General features: G+C 45.4%; 1 protein-coding gene across 1 annotated transcript in view; it reads left to right on the top strand.

Annotated features, from left to right (window-relative positions):
- The window catches only part of T265_04810 (hypothetical protein), a gene marked incomplete at both ends in the record, with an annotated part of 61,051 nt that overhangs the window by 18,300 nt on the left and 25,729 nt on the right, over positions 1-17,022 (top strand). Inside the window, 2 exons of the mRNA XM_009169648.1 lie at positions 3,224-3,487; positions 16,082-16,247. Of these exons, the coding sequence (XP_009167912.1) occupies positions 3,224-3,487; positions 16,082-16,247 (430 nt within the window). The remainder of the gene's footprint in view (positions 1-3,223; positions 3,488-16,081; positions 16,248-17,022) is intronic.

Below are 17,022 nucleotides of genomic sequence, written 5' to 3'. Positions count from 1 at the left end.
ATGGCATGTGGACGAGCTTTAAGGGGTGGAGGTGTGTAACGGTGATACTACTGATCGGAAGGCACGCGAGTAGTATGTGTTGTTCGTAGAATTTCGCTTTGCTTCGATTGGAAAATGGAATTCTGTTGCGGAATTCGTGGAGCCACTTTGTAACATTTGCTTTTATTTGATCGACGAATGATTGGAGGCAATGAATCTCCAGGAAGACTCGTTCGGGAGAAGATCTGTGTCCAGTTTCTGTAACTAAGATGCAGATTAGAGTTTTGCTTCCTTGTTCAATGGTCTGTAACCGGTCAGTTGGCATTTCCGAATAAATAACTCAGCAGTGAAGGCCTTCTTCCTTTCACCGGTAAGATGGAGTGCCTCGACCGTGAGCTTAGTATTTAGAGGATGCTGAGGAATGTCATGTGATAACCATCGTGGTATCAGCCTGGTAGCCGTCCCGCCCCAGGTGGTTTCTAAAATTATTTTGCGCAGGTTGATCGCTTATCGTGACAGACATGCTCGTGATAATCGAGCTGGGTTTTGCTCTGGCCGGGAATGCACGAACCATATCATTATTTTAAGGCAAGTCGTTGAACAGGGCCATTCTTCCAAATGTACCACCTTGGTCATTTTTCTTGAGTTGAAAGCTGTCTTTGACTATACTGTCGAAAACTCTGGCGATGTCTGGTAATCAGTTTTCTCCTTTTGGCGGGTAAGAGTATACGGTAGACCTACGCCTGAGTTCACCACGTGCGGCATATTGTTTATTGCAAAGTTTGGTGCAGCTTTTGACTCGGTTCTTGGCTTTCTACGCTTCCCACTATAGTATATCATAAAGCACTGTAGGTTGAGATAGCCCTTTATAGAGACAGAGATCGTTACAACAGTTTTCACGGAATGTCACACTATGATCTTCTCAGTGGAGCAAGAAGCGTTTAGCTATAATGCTCGATCCTGATTATTCGATATTCTAACTGATCAGGGCATGTCTTCGTAGCCCGCTAGTGACACCCGTCCAGTCGAAGTGATCTTCGGGTATTAAGAGCGGCCGGACTCTGTCCATTTGGCTGCGACAGCCCAGGGAGGTGCTGTCGCATGACGGACCGTCCCTGGGGTAGTGAATATGGTAATCTGGGATCTAGTACCTTCCACTTTGAAGGTATATCACGACTGCCTTGTGTTTTATTCGACCTTGTTCCTTTGCTGCAACAAAGGAAGACCAGGACAACTTTTGGGAACCTCCGTCATCTGTAGCGCCGGCTTGAAATCGTTTTGTTTATTGACGGCAGAGTACGTACTACAGCAGTTTTCTCCATACTATCTTGTGGATCAGTAACGTTGCCTTCGCAACGACGGTCGGTGTCTTCGAGTCACTGGTCGGGTCTCGTGTGAAGATCGCATATCAAGTGCGTCAGATTTCATTAGGAAAAAGAAGCTCCCCATGATGAGTGAGTCACACTTCGTGAGTTACGCTGATTATTACATGGACACCACATGCCAGTGGACCATCTGCCTTTCTGAGCTCTTTTCGCTCAGTCTCCTGCTGATTGGAAGTGACTGAGAGGTGGACGGTGTATGTGTGATCTGGCAACGCAGTATGAAACAACCAACCAGCAAATTGAGTTGGGTTGACAACTGTCGCCTCCCTGGATTGGGACCCCGGGACTCAACTCACCAATCATTAACACTGGTTAGTGACACAATCGGTGACGCCGTTCATCGAAGCTATCGTCTTCAATGAGTAACTTTCCGTTTTTTTTCGAACTAAGTGAACATACCATGGTCTCCAATGCTTAGCTATAACTTCCCCGCTGTTGGAACAGTCGTGTACTCGCTGCAGGGTTTATAGCTGGTAAACTCGTCATCGTCATCATCATCATCATCATCATCAACAGTATGTTATCAGTGTTAAACACCGATGCTTCACTGCTCTAAGCTGATAAAGTAAACTGAACTGAACATCATCTCATGAAGGCGCGTGAAGATAAGCCATGAGAACAAGGAGCAGGATTCTAGCCATTACCTTACTTTGTGAATCACTTCTTCACAGTGCCTCAAATGTTATAGCAATGACATGTGTATAGACGCTCTACAAACTTAATATTTTCTGACCTCAATTATGCTTTTGATTGTCGACAGCTTCCTCCTTCTTAACGCATACGGAACAGAGCATGTCCTGGAACTTCGTGAACTTCATGCGCTGTTAGTATTCACCTACTTGTTTGGGCGTGGGATTGTATAGGGAGTCCTCCAAAAGCTTTCCTACAAACAGTAGTTTCCGACAAGGATGTGCACTCTGTATTTCCGTTTCTTCCTGACTGACGAACTAATCAGACAAACTCTTGGTCTACAAAGCTCCGATGTTCGGATCTGTCCGATTGAGAACGTTGTTGCCTGGAATTCGCAGATTATATTGTCCTTAGTTCTAAAGTGGAGCAGGAAGCGCATTGCTTGAAAAGCTGACCCAGGTCATCCAGTCCTTCGGCACGTGGCTCGCGCCCACAAAGTGCAAACTCATGCTGAGGGGCGCACATTCTTTGAAAGTGGTCTGTAAGAGTTCAAGTAGTGAATAGTTTGAGATCTGTTGATACTGTTCGCCTTCCAGGATGGGGTCAATGTAACACTTCTTGTGCCTAATTGGAGACAGTTATCAATATGGTGAGTAACCGAATTTGGTGGTGTTCTTGCTGTCATTTTCTGTCCAGATTGTCTGACTAAGTGTTGGAGTATTGCGGTGGGCTCTCCCTAAATCCCTTCCTGTCCCATTTCTCTCTCCACTTATAAGGCTTTATTGAAATAAATTGACATGGTTGAACGACAGTAGAGCACCAGTGTTCTGTTGATAATGAAGAGCATAGCGAAATTTAAGCTTTCGCCATGAGTTTAAAACGTCTCAGAGACTGACTAGTAGGTTTTTCCTTAGTCAATTTCTATTGCTTTTGTACGTTTTTTTACAGAGCATATATACCTTCAAAGGAATAAGACAAAATCCTACCTTTATAACCCAATCTGAATTTAGATTAATGCGGTCGCCCCCGAAAGTTCTTATCAGGTTTATACCATCGAGAGACTAGAACATTCGTTCATTTGAAAAGATGACTCGCATTTCAAGGTTCATAGATATGTGGTGCATTTATTATTTTATTGATAGTATAATTCAAAACAGCGCTCAGTGTTAAATTGATTCATTTTCGTCGAACTGATTCATGTGCACTTCATCCGTTATGACCTATTCCAGACGGCAAAAACCCTCACCCAGAAAGGATTCCGCCTCTCCATTCAGTCGGGTGCTGGTTTGGGCGCACAATTTCGGGACGCAGACTATGAACAGGCGGGTGCTACTGTAGTCAGTGGAGATTCTCCAAAAATATACACAGACAGTGATATTCTGCTGAAGGTTCGTGCTCCGATTCAACAACCTGGGAGTGCTGCCGGGAATGAAGTTGGTTTGATCAAGCCTGGGAGCACACTCATCAGCCTCTTCTACCCCGCACAAAATAAGGTGAGGACCTGCTTCTTTGAGGCAATTTCGGCATGTCATACTATCATGTCTGGGTCTTTTTGTTTCGTCGCTTGCGTATTACTGCCTATCCGTGTAGCCCTCAACTGATGTGATGCAGTATCATGGTGATGATATTTCCGCAAGCGTGCAAAGCTACTCGACGGTCATACAACCCAGATGAGCAGATCTGAACATGGCTTGCTCAGACAAACTGCTAGTATAATAAGATTTTGTAAGTGGCGAGGAAATTTATGAGTTTCCTTAGAGATAAGACTAGGCACATCTACCCTGCATTGCATATACATAAAGGCCAGTGGTATCAGGCTTATCCGGCTTGTAAGCGATGTGAATCTCATGATTCATGGCATTAATCCTCAAACTCTACGTTTAATTAGAGTGCCTCTGCAACACCGTGTCTACGTAGGTCTTTTATACTCCTCAATTGATTAAAAGCATGCTGTTTGCCTGACAGTTTACTGCCTGGTTTACCTGTTCACTGTTTGTCCGCCTACAATACCCCCCTAGACTCTCCACATCTCAGCTTGGTTTTGGTTGTTTGTGGAGCCCTACAAGGCGTGTCTCGAATAGCAGGTTCCATGCTACAGCCTATTAATGGGAGATGGTGGTTCTATCACACCCGTAGCATTAATAATCCACGCTGGACATGGACATCTCAATGGACTAAGTCACGTGACCTACTCTATTCGTCAAGCTAAGCGCTACACAAGCGTGGGGGACTTTCGTGGAATAAGGTTTCCAATCCGGAATTTCAGGTGGTGTGGGCAACTTGTTTCAAAGTTACTTACAATGAGATGCATATGGTGTAAGAACAGCGCTTTTCGGCTCCGCCATCGTGTCTTCTCTTTGGGGCGTTCCTGAGGTGAGCTATTACTTCGGTATCAGTAGCATATGTTTATGTCAGTTTCATGTGCGTATGCATGTCTTTGTGCGTTTCGGCTAGGATGTGAATCGATATGCCTTGTCTGTTGGCTGAGCCACTCAGTACTCGCACGATGGTACTGAATTCTCAAAAGCTACGATGTTTTCAAGGTTGCCACTTAATAGTGAAGAATGTCTGTGTGACGAATTGTTCCGCATGGGTGATATGTAAGTGAGCAGATCTTCAAGGTCATGAATCACCATCGACTGTGAAAACGGTGCCAAATGTAATCAGATATCGCGAATTGCGGCAAACGTGAAACGCTCGCAATGTACCCAGTTCGCAGCTAGTTATGCAGCTCAAATAATTCATTGTGCTTTCTCAAAACTACATGGTGAATACAACATAAGCAGAGGTGCAACTCCTGCAAATAATTTTTGCTATTTATATCTGCCTGAATGGTCAAATACCGAATTATGTGTTCAGGATTCTAGATAATTTCTATTCCGAGTTATAAGCGTGGAAGACGCATTCATTATTGACGAGTACATAGTGCGAGTTGGAAGAACGTAGGGCTTGCAGATGATCTATGCAAGCTTGTTGGTAAAAAGCAGAATTCGGCAAAATATGCTGGGACGACCATGTCGTTGTTAATACCGGACAGCTGAAGGAGCCTAGCTGACGCGTATGACTGATATGCGCCTGGAAGTCCAGGATGCCTAACCAACTAGCCACATGGAACCTACGTCGAATCTAGCGGACAGCCTAACGAATCTAGCTGACGCACACGACTAACTTGCAGCTAGGAGTCCACGATACCTACTCATCTGGCCGAAGTGCGCCCATCCATCTCTACCAGGAAAAGTTGAAGGTCCAAAATGTACGACATGAAAAGTTGAATTTTACCCGTCGTTTTCATTGGTGTATACGTCCTGCCGGGAAGCGTAATGTTCATTGAGCTATTGACTGTATGAAATGAGAGCAAGATATGAGTCGAAATATCACTGTGGGTTAGACGGCTGACAAACTGGGAGCAACACTTACCCTATAAAGGGAACACTTCACCGGTGAAAATCTCGTAGAGGCTTGTTTACACAACGTCATTGTCACCGACTGATTCGCATTGCGCAATTTCTCGTAGCTTGGTGCCCATTGACCATAGCCCTCAAGAAATATGAGACTTACATGAAATGCATTGGGTCCCATTAACAGACGAACAGTCTGAAGCTGGTTTGCGTTGTATAAGTCACACGAAATCGTCCCCATCTTTTTCCTCTTAGTGGTGCTCTACAACGACTGTCAGTTAGCTCCTTGGTGCTGAAAATACGGACGCACACAGACTTCCGGGACACACTTTTCTGAAATTCTGTGCTTCGGTCCAGATCAATATCATAAGACGCCATCTTTGCGGACCGGTTAGCAAGTACACTTTTGCGTTTTCTGGACGGGCCGGGGGCTAAGAACCAAGAATAAATTACTCATCTGTGGACTCACCTTTGGTACAAGCCACAAAGCACACAAAAGCCCAAGTCTGTGTCCCCAGACTGCCATCTGGATTGAGGTGCAGTATCCTCGACCACCAACGGCAGGCCATCAGTTGCATACGTCGAGGCTTGGCGCAGCAGGATTCGCCCTGAACAATCAACTGCTTAATGATGGCTGTGGCCCTCCTGGGTTCCAGCCTCTGAGGCTTATCCACCACTCGGTTCAGCTGTTTACGCAGGCCATCGAAAGCCATCGGCGGTGGCTTGGGGACAAGTGTAAGGGGTACACCTTGTTCCGGTAATCTGACAGCCACCGTCGGTGGATGCGGAATCAACCTAAAAAGAACCCTATAAAGAGTATTTCTCACTGTTTATAACCGATTAGTCTCTAAATACGGAGAACAAATGGTCTCAGGGAAGCCACATCGCCTGGTAGAATGGGCATGTGCTTTCTCCTGCACAGGTGTCAACCGTCTTGGAGCATCTGGGTGTTTGCACCAGGAGCTATGTTATTCACCTTGTTTGTTTCAACTCTGACAGCGCAGCCTTGTGACTCGCTGTCCCAAATGCCCCAAAACAGTGGAACATGGATACGTATTCATTCGACAGACAGTGTTCAGAACTTAGCCGTCGCCATCTAGGATTTCCCGTCGGTCTCAGTTATATGACGTATGCATCTCATATTCCTGCATGAGCCATTCGGCGTGCCGGGCGTCTGTATGGTGTGCTTCAGTGTGGATCTGAGTGATGCACCCGGTTTTTCAGGCGGCCGTTTGCATTCTCCAGATGGTTGTTAGTCACATTACCAATGTGGGTCATCCCGCATTGTGCACCGCCTATTTGCCGGTGCCGTACAACCAGCGGGCTGTAAGGTAAAAGACAAGTCGTGGGTCCGTGCGGTGCACTAGCTGCAGATCATATCGAAATATGTTTGCTCGTATTATGATAAAAACCTACTGTACCGCACTGTCCAGGCGAGCATAAAGTGGGATATGTGCCGGCTGTTTGCAGACTATGTCTGTGACCAAAAATACATCACTGTCATGTGATACATGTGTGCCTCCTGACGGCTTTTCTAATGGGAAGTAGTACAACATGACGTCGCAGCTAAACACGACTCACCCTGCCCGCATTTGTGCCGCCAACTTATTCATGACAAGTTTTTACTGGATACCGCTCACCCATCCTTCCCCTGAATAAACCAGACATTCTACATATGGGAGCAAACAGTTCGCTTTCCACGAAGGCATACATAACCGGACGCCCGGTACTCCTGCCATCCATGATCAGGAAAGTATACAGCTTGTGTTTACAGGTCAGATGTTAGTTGCTCCAAAGAAGCTTACCTAAAACGGTTTGTCGCTTGCGTTCCCTCGACATCTACCACATTTGGGAAGCGTCGTGATAATGCTATCTGCTGCCATCTGGAGAAGCACATGGGGCTATAGTGACCTTCCCCTGACTGCAGCGCAAGCACGCGTCCAGTCTCCCAAAGTTTTGCCTGAGTCGAAGGCATATCGTCTGCCATCATTATACTCAATTATGCCTCACTTACTCAACAGTGGTAGTTGTAAATGTCCTGATTGATAAGGAACTCATCGGCCACAAACTGCCGTACTCCATACGATGGCGTTCCGTACTTCATCATGGCCTTGCAGGATCCCAACTTCTCTTCGGTTAGCTGTCTATTTACCAAAAGCCGAACGTACAAAAACCTTATGGTTGTTTTCTGGATTGTAAGAAGTGATCGAGAAACGGGTCCCCTGCCTCAGACAAAAAATGGACTGGACAGCAAGTTCTTCGCGTACTATTCGTCGATAGCAGAAGCGCTCAGCTTACTGGCTTCTTCGGATTCCTCAACTTTCCGTTTGTCTTGCACATCGTCTGCTGCATTTGTAGTACACCCATTCGTAAGGCAAAATAGCGTTGATGCTTCAATTACTGGATGAACGCACAAATATCACAAAGTTATCCCCCATGTATTCACTTAACGCATTCCCAAAAGACGCGAAGGATGAAAAGGATACAGCTTCAATTTTTCAACAAAAATATGTGACCCCACTTCTGAAGCCATAGCATAGCAAGTTCGAAGTCGAACGCGCGTCAAAAAATTTGGAAAGGGGATTAATTAAAACAAATCGCGATAAAATGAGGGTAGATTGGAGTGATTTCTAGTTTGAGCACACATGCAACAAAGGGGAACATTTTTGCTTAAAAAAGTTTTAGTCCACTCGCAGATGTGTTGCAAACGAGTGCATTGTGCGTCTAAGGATGGGCGTCGGCTGAAGTCACTTAGATTCCCGCATGAAGTTCGGTTTCCGTGTTTACCAGGGTTTACAGTAAGTCCAAACCAGATATGGGTTGGATAGCGCCAGCTCAAATCCGTCCCACGTGTGACTTGAATCGTGACCAGATTACGAGTGAGTCATCGAAATCGATCTGTTGGTTTCATCCGCGTGTGTGGAGTGCGACAGCTGAGTCACGTCCGTTTTAAAAAAATATTTGTTAGGCTTCGTGCAGCAAATCGTGCGTACCGTTTGTGCTGCATGGTTTGTTAATGGGGCTGTCTATCACTCTACACTCAACTGAGTGTAACAGTCCAAGACTCAGCGGCCGAAAAACGAGAGACGAAGACCCGATAGTCACTGTAGAGAGATGATAATTCACATTAGTGAGACGTTCTTCAGGGGAGGGGGAGATGGTCCAAATGGTTAGAGTGCGAAACTACTGACTGGAAGGTCCGTGGTTCGAACCCGACCTCTGCCTCTCGACTCCCCCTGTCTAGGCTTGGGCAACCTGGCGCTATTCCAGCCCTCGTGCTTCCTTCTGGTGGCATGGCAGTTAGGCACTGAAAGGGTGCTACAGCTGAACGATTTTTCTCAGCACCTCACAAACTTCGTTTGCAGAATGTCAGGTCGAATAAAATAAGCCCCGGAACACCGGATTGTAAATCCTATTTCACTAAGTATCGTTTTGACTTTAAACTCCTCACACTGGTGTTCAACTTGTTTGATGAAGCCTGAACCGAATCAAGCCCGCAATCTTTATGTAACGTTTTCCATTTAGTTTCTTTGGTGCTGAACAGAATATATCCTACAGAAAACGTAGATATAATCGATACAGCTTGGTAGAAAAACAGCACAATGCAGTACCAAAATTAGGTATCGATCAAGTGCGATTTGATATGTTCGAGAATTCATATTATCGGGTTTGCAGCAATGAAGCCCTTGTGTGTTTCCACTTCACCGAGGCTGAGGGACTATATCTGTTAAATTTTTGCTAGGTTGCAAGCTTCAAAATATAACGTTATTCCATGCCATCCGGCGGACACAAACGCTCCAGAAAGTGGACCTTATAGTTCGATTAAGTGCACTTGTTTTCACAAGATAAAAGATTACCCCCCGCAAACGTTCAGAAAAAAGTTTTTACCTGATGTTTCGTCCTGTAATTAGAACCAATATACGCTGAAAAGACCAGAAGCACTGTAAGGCTGCTTCATCCCATTAGGAGAACCAGCTTCGAACGTAACCGGACTACACAACTGCCAATGGAATAACCGTTTTCGTTGAGACAGATTTAATTGGTTGTTCTTCACTTGCCCTTGACAGACAGGTTCTATTTTTGGTATCACTTTTTGCCCACCTAGAACTTTCCACGTGAGCTCTACAAACATCCTGTTTTCGGCTGCACACGACATGCCTGCACGCGTCAGTGTTCAATAGATCCGTCGATTCGCACGTTCATTGGTTTTCTGGTTTGGTCAAGCGCATCAGGCTATCAAGCGGCTATCCAGACTCGGTTTCACTGTATTAAGAAGTCATTAGGAAAATGGTGGTCCAAAACACATCCTTATCGGGAACCATCTGCAATGCTCATCTGATGAAACCCCAGTTTCGAATGTGGGACCCCCTCTGCTAGTAGTTAGGACACCTAACGGTTCGGCCACGAGCGGCTGACCAGCAGTGTGATTATCTCGCATTTCGACAGGGTATAGCGCTACTCATCTTTCAATCAAGGATTCCAAATCGAGTGATCATACTCCTTACGTGCCGGTTTCTCAGACGGAAGTTTTACTCGTGTGAATCATTCTTTTTTCCGAGGTAATTACAGAACGAAATATTAGTTGAAATTTCCCGAATCTCCTCACGCTACCAACAATCCATAAGTAGCTGAATGTCTAAGAGTCTGAATGTGAGCTAATCACAATGCTGATAAGCAGTTTGTGGTTGAATTACTGTGCTCAAGCTACTATCTCGGAGATTCTGAACTCGGAACTCCTGTGGTTTCATAAGATGGTCACTCAATTTTAGTTGAAATTCCCTGAATCTCCTCACACTATGAACAAAATACTTAACCGTCGCTAGTGTCAGTCAGTCACATTGCAGATCAACAGCCCGTTTGGACAACGATCCGGGAAATTGTGATTTTCAATCCCTTTAGAGGTACGTGTGGAATGCGCTACTGATAAAGCATCTTTACTGTGCCTCCCGGCTCTTCAGCATTTGTTGACTTCAATGGTACGACGTCATCCATATCCTGGGGGAGATTTGGTTGCTGGTTATCACCGTAACGCTAGTCTCAGATGGATGCTACCCCTACTGTCTAAAATGTAGGTAAAATTCAAACCTTTTGGATTCATCACCACCTGTGCGAGTCCACAAAATTTATTGACCCTACAGACTCGCTATTGTAACATGATAGTCGCCATGCCAGTCAAGGTCGCTACTCTTCTGATTCTCGTGTTATTACTTCACCTTCCCGGTGCCGTTGCATTTTCATGTTTCACGAAATGGGGTGAACTCCAATAATAGCCATAATGCTACTCGTTTGCATTTGAGCTTAACAAACAGAATATGATTAAACATCAAACTTTAAAATACCTCATCCACCTACAAACTCATCCAAAATTTTGATTACCTGGTATCATCTTCCAGCCAGCATGTGGACACCAGCGTTCATGCTCCGTGTTGAAGTTACATTTATTATTTGACCAATAGTCTAAACGTTCTAGTCAACTCGAACGTCCCGAACTTTGCGGTCGGACAACGTTAACACAACAAGAATATGCTAATCGGGGATGATGGCCGTTTTCCTATCCACGGTAGACACAATTCATGGAACGCAGCCTGTATACAAAAGGTCGTGAGCAACTAAGTGGAATGAACAGGTAGCTGGTGAATGGTGAATATGATTGTGATAGGCAAGTATTTTGTTTCTTACTTTATCCTTCTTCCTTTATCCTTAGTGGCGGTCTGTCGATACTGATGAGTGACGTCCCACAGATTGACAGTGGCTCTGTGTTCCGATTACATATCATACCAAGTAACATGTTTTTTGGGATCCTTTTGAATCCATTCCCATATGCTGAGTCACGATTAGACCTTAGACTTTTGGAATCAACTCAATCAGTCAATCAATTTGTCAACCATACACCGTGTACCTGAGGCGCATTGGTTTCAGCTGCTACAGTTTCGATCACCGGGATTTGGGAGAATGCGGGAGATATGGCCAAGCTTTGGAAGTGATACCTGAGGCGCATTTCAGCTGCTACAGTTTCGATCACCGGGATTTGGGAGAATGCGGGAGATATGGCCAAGCTTTGGAAGTGATAGCATGTTCTGTTGGTTTGGAAATCGGGTAGCTGCACATTGAAGGCGTTAGCTTTGACGCATGATCGCCACCGACTCCGCGATTGGGTCACTTACGCCAGTGTCACTAACCATCGGTGGGTAGAGTCTCGGGGTCCCCATCCAGGGAGGCGGCAGTTGTCCTTCCGACCAAGTCTGCTGGTTAGCGTTTTCATAGTTCTCTGTCAGGTTGCACACTGTCCACCTCTGGATCGCTTCCACTCAGCACAGATCTGGGTGAAGAAGCTCTGTGAGACAGACGGTCTTCTGGCATGCTGAGTACATGTTCTAACCAGCGTGAAAAATTGACCTATCGTGGGAGAGCTCCTTCTAAGACCATCTGACGTACTTCATCATTACAAATCCGACGTTCTCACCAGACGTGACCAATGCTTCGAAGACACCGATGGTCAAACACACATCTTTTGTATGTGCTCAGCACGTAGATACCACGTTTCTAACCCATAAAGCAATATGGATAGCACCACCGCAGTATAAACTCAGCCCTTTACAGACGGAGGTTGGCGAAATCTTCCCTGGCTCCCTCGATTTGAGAAGTAAACTCAACTCCAGCCACTGCACGGAACTTATACAGCTGCCCAGGTAAACATTTATCTATCACATTGATTGGCTCATCCACAAGCATGAGGTTTGGGTTTGATGCAACCTAGTCTTGGAGCAGCACTTCACACGTTGCAGATGTGAAGTGCGTGCCAAACCTGCGGCAGAATGATTTAGGCTAATTAAAATGGTTTGGATCTTTTAAGGATCTGAACCAACGATAGCAGTATCTTGAGTGATCGTCTCGGGTGCATTTCGACTCCCGAGGTTTCAGAGGTAGGCAAGGAAATTTCAGGCCTTCACATCAACAAAAAATATGAAGAGGAAAGGTAAGAGAGAGAGAGAGTAACTTTGCCTTACACTGCTTTAAGGACGCACTGTGGTGTATATTCAGCCACGCACTCCTGCAATTATCGACAGATTTTACCGATGAAGGCGTCTGCACAACCACAAGATTACTGGTAAATTATTATATGGGCTGCATTTGTCTGACGAACGGGGCAACGAATTAGCCAATATTATCTGGCACAAAATCGATTAGGCCTAGAAACGAAATTACAGTGATGCCCAACTGTGCTTAGTTATAATTATTAAGAGATCGTTATACGATCCTAGTCCTGTAAACCCGTCTGTCGCTCATGTAACTTACCAGTTTCCTTGAAACTGTTGGGGCGCCTGCTTCCACACATTCTACTGGTATCTGTTGGACCGCGTGGCTGAACATACGTCAGGCCACGTCCCTAGAGTACTAGTGCAGGTGATTCCAAAAGTGGGTTTTACGAACCGCGACTGAGGAGAGTAGATGTGTTAAAATCCAGCGATTACTTCTGTCTTTGTTTAAAAAACACCCAGTGTTTTGAGCTTCTTAGTGAGGGACTCCCTGTCTATGCGACGAGTTTTTTGGATGGTTGAATTCGCAAGACTGCGACGGAACGGACAAGGGCTCTCTTTTGACACAACCTATTAGTACTGACCATACTCCTACGTGAATCTGGTGCGAATTACGACATCATACATTTTTGGGCTATCCGTCTTCGAACTCCGTGATGACCTAATTTTATGTTTGCGGCTCTCATACATCCTTACTAAGTCACTTCTCTGTGGGCTTTCTCGATCCATTAAGCGGCGGAATTCAAACGATTCCTGTGGAAAATTAGGTAGTCGAATTCATGTGAGTTTGTCCCCCCGGTTTGCACTCTGCTTGCTTATCCACGGTTCCCAACAAACTTTGATCTCACCTGGGGCTAGTTAATCATCACGTTCAGAAAAGTTGCTTGTTTGAGGGGGGTTGCATGCTCCGGTATTCTCGCTGGCCACACTACCTGAACCTTCTCTCCACAAAGTCTAACCATGCCGGGAAGGCTATAGGGAACAGTCAAATGAAGAGCAGCTAGTCCCCGTACTTTGATTAGGAGGCAAAGTCGTATTGTATGAAGGTACAAAAATGTTTCCTTTAAGCAACCAAAATATCCATGTTTATCGAAACATCGAGGCCTGATGGGTTACAAAAAAGCAGCTACAAAAACCGCACACTGCAGTCACCTAGTGGTTAACCGTAATCACAGGCGACTTATTCAGTACCATCGAAATACAACTAAAATCTACCAAGAACCCAAATGTGGCTTCAAGTGTATCTCCTGCGCACAGTAGTACCAGGAGTGAAACATGTATGCCTTGGATTAGGCTAGTCCCTCGCAGCCCAACCGGTTAGAATATTAGTTCATTGACCTTAAGTAAACCCTACTGCCCACTGCCTTGTCGGTCAGATTTTTGAGTCAAATACCTTCTTCCTGTGTCTTGTGAGTCAGACTTTTTAGTCCAAGGTTCGATGTGGGGTGACTCAAGCAGACCCCTTTCGTCGATCTGAGGACCGTGAAATATCATTCACCTTTGCAGCTCCTCGCACTGGTCCTCACCCGCACCCCATTCCAACCCTTCTGCTGGTTTACCGCTAGTCATTGTTCCGCGCCCAAGCTATCAGCCTAAATGAACCTAAATAATCAGTGAATGAACTCAAAAGGTTCGATCCACGTCGCAGTTTTCAATGTCCGTACTCTCCGACAACTCGCTTAAACTTTGCTTTCCCTTTCTTTTGATGTGTGTTCTGCCTCCGAAACACATATACAAGACCACACTTCGGTCATTCACTTCAAACGCTTAGGATGAGCCCAGACATTCCACATCTCGCACTTTGGGTGCTTGGTGATTCTGACGCACTGAATCGTGGCTTATATGATATGAGAGTTACCATCCGCTGCAGGACTGAAAGTGCTCTATTGGACTGGATGAATAGCTAGAAATAATAGCTTAGCTGTAACAGCCTTTCGGTGCGTAGCTGGCATGCCACCCGAAGGAAGCACGAGGCCTAAAACCTAGACAGGAGCAGTCGGGGTGCTAAGGTCGGGTTTGAACTACGGACCTTCCGGTCAGTCATTTCGCGCATCAACCGTTGAACTATCTCGAGCTCCTTATTTCGGTAAACAGTTGTCTGTTTCAATGAAGATCAATTCATTTCGCTGAGATAAACAAGGTTTGTCAGTTGAGTAAGCGTACAACACGACAGACAACAGTTCTGAAGCTTAGAAAGGTAGGCTTTACCGAGATTCGTCAAGGCTTCAAGAAAAAGACAGATACAACCATCTTGACGGGTGGTATGAATAGCCAAGTTGGTTGGATGACCGAACCTAGAAGAAACACTGTTGGATTCTAGTTTCGTAGTTAATGATAACTGTACAGGTGCAGCTGTGTGCTGTCTCCAGCTATTGCGAACTTTCGACACGAGCCCTCACGCCGCGCAACTTGGAAGCCGTCAACCTCAAGTCAATCATGCATTCGAGTAGAGAGCTTCAATTAAACATTGTCGCTCCCTCTGAGTTACACAACTTGACTCTGATCATGCCATTGTGCGGCCTTGGTTAGCAGTTCGGTTTCCCTGTGTCAACTTTCGACATCTATGGCATTGGAATGATTTCGGTTTGTCTGTCATGGACAGGGTATACGTTGAGACGGTACCATCATACTAATTTATGGGTGGGGAACGTGGCCTCTACACGCAGAGGAGGTGTGAAAGGTGTCAGTATTCGACCATCGTTGTCTGCGATGCATTGTCCGGGTCTGGTATAAATATAGGCTTAACAATTCCGAGGTACGCAAGATCTTCTTGAGATGACGCTACTTCCCCACTTTGGATGAGCATCTCACGCCTCACCTCACGCGCTTCTCAGGACAGACAATCCGTACATCAGATGACCATTTACTCTTCAAAGTTCTTTACACCCAGTACTGGGTGAGAGGTGAGCAGTTCACACCCTTGCAACGAAGCATGAAAACATTAACCAGTAAACTCAGTCGGATCGACAATCGACGCTTCTCTGGATGGGACCACGGGATTCTGCTCATCCGTGATTGACGAGACTGGTCACCATGACTCAATCACGCAGTCAGTGGCGCTCGTGCTTCAAAGGTATGACCTGCAGTGAATAGCTCTCCAGTTTCCCCTTTTGCCAGAAAACTATATGAATTCTGTAGCAAATAACTGTTCGCGCCACCGTCTCCAAAGCCCAGCAACATCCTCCCTGCTCTCATGTATTTCCTTGACTGTAGCTGTGGAACCAATGCACCCCTGGTACATGGTTTCCGGCTGATAAACTGAGTGTCTTGCGTTAAGTTGTGTTTCTCCGTCGTTCTATCTAGGAAGCACTTATTTGAACTTGGCTTTCTAATCCTATTCCTGTGTCGTCCACCTTCAGTCACACTTCATCGTTATCCTTTCCAACTGGTGAGCAAGATCGCTTTGTGTTGTCCCTGGTGAGTGGGTAACTGTATTCTAATCAAGCCGTTTTTGGATGTCATCCCGGCCTTATACAGCCCAGTAGCTTGTTATTTTAAGAATCCCATGTTTGAACTGACGAGTTAAAATGCTCGGTCAGGCAGTTTGTATTCGTGCGTTTGCATGACGCTCACCTTCGTTTCTCGGGTCTTCACGTTCTGTTCAGTGGACCGTGCATGTATACATCCTTGCCGATTTTTTTTATTGATGAAGCCCTTACTGGAGACACTGAGTGCGAAAAACATTAATCTACTCGCCCTGGACTGTGTCCCCCGCATAAGTCGCGCACAGGCGTTCGACGTGCTTTCTTCGATGGCCAACATTGCTGGCTACAAAGGAGTGGTTGAAGCGGCCGGTCTGTTTAATCGCTTTTTTGCCGGTAAGTTGACTGGCCGATCTACACTTCCTAACATGCATCACGTAAACGGACATATTTTCCACTTAGTTTGCACACTAGATGTGTGGATCATTGGCCTGGTTTAGGCGTGTTCGGATTTGCTTGCGGTAGCTATTTATTTTCTCCTGATCGGTGTTACGATCTAGACGTTGGTGTTTGGCGCAGACACCGAAAATGCAGCGATCTCTGTCGATTTATCCTTACTTTGAGCTAACTTAATCAGTAATTTTCTTCTTGGGAAACATGTTTTCTAAAATGGCGCATACGTTTTCATTTGACCGGTTATTAAGATGTATCGACTGTTCATGTATTAGTTAGCCGACCGACTGATTTAATCGCGCGCTTTGGAAAATGATGCCTGACTGTAATGCATCCCGTAATGGACGTTGGTCGCGTAGGTATTCTGTATTACACCTAGTATCGAACAGTAACTGTGATTCAAGCGCTCACTTTCTACTCTACTGATTGATCGAATCGGTTGATTGTTATGTCTGCTATTGAGGAGAATGCTGGTAGCTCAGGTAGCGTAGATTCTTGTGGCTCGTCCCCAATCCGCTATTTTGTACCCATTTCTAAGCGTTCCACATAGTTAAAATTCTTCTATATTCCCGTTTCGTTTTTAGCTAATTCTGAGTGTAAGTAGCTTCAGAAATCTGGTATCTCTGAATTGCAATACATCATCGTATTCAATATATTCAATTAGTTTGAAACATTGTGTTCTCTTTGTCCGTCTCATTAGGACCGATTATATATATAT

Source organism: Opisthorchis viverrini (assembly GCF_000715545.1).
Source record: "Opisthorchis viverrini unplaced genomic scaffold opera_v5_83, whole genome shotgun sequence".
NCBI lineage: Eukaryota > Metazoa > Platyhelminthes > Trematoda > Opisthorchiida > Opisthorchiidae > Opisthorchis > Opisthorchis viverrini.
Note: the sequence above shows the minus strand (reverse complement) of the source record. Positions and strands in the feature narration are given on the sequence as shown.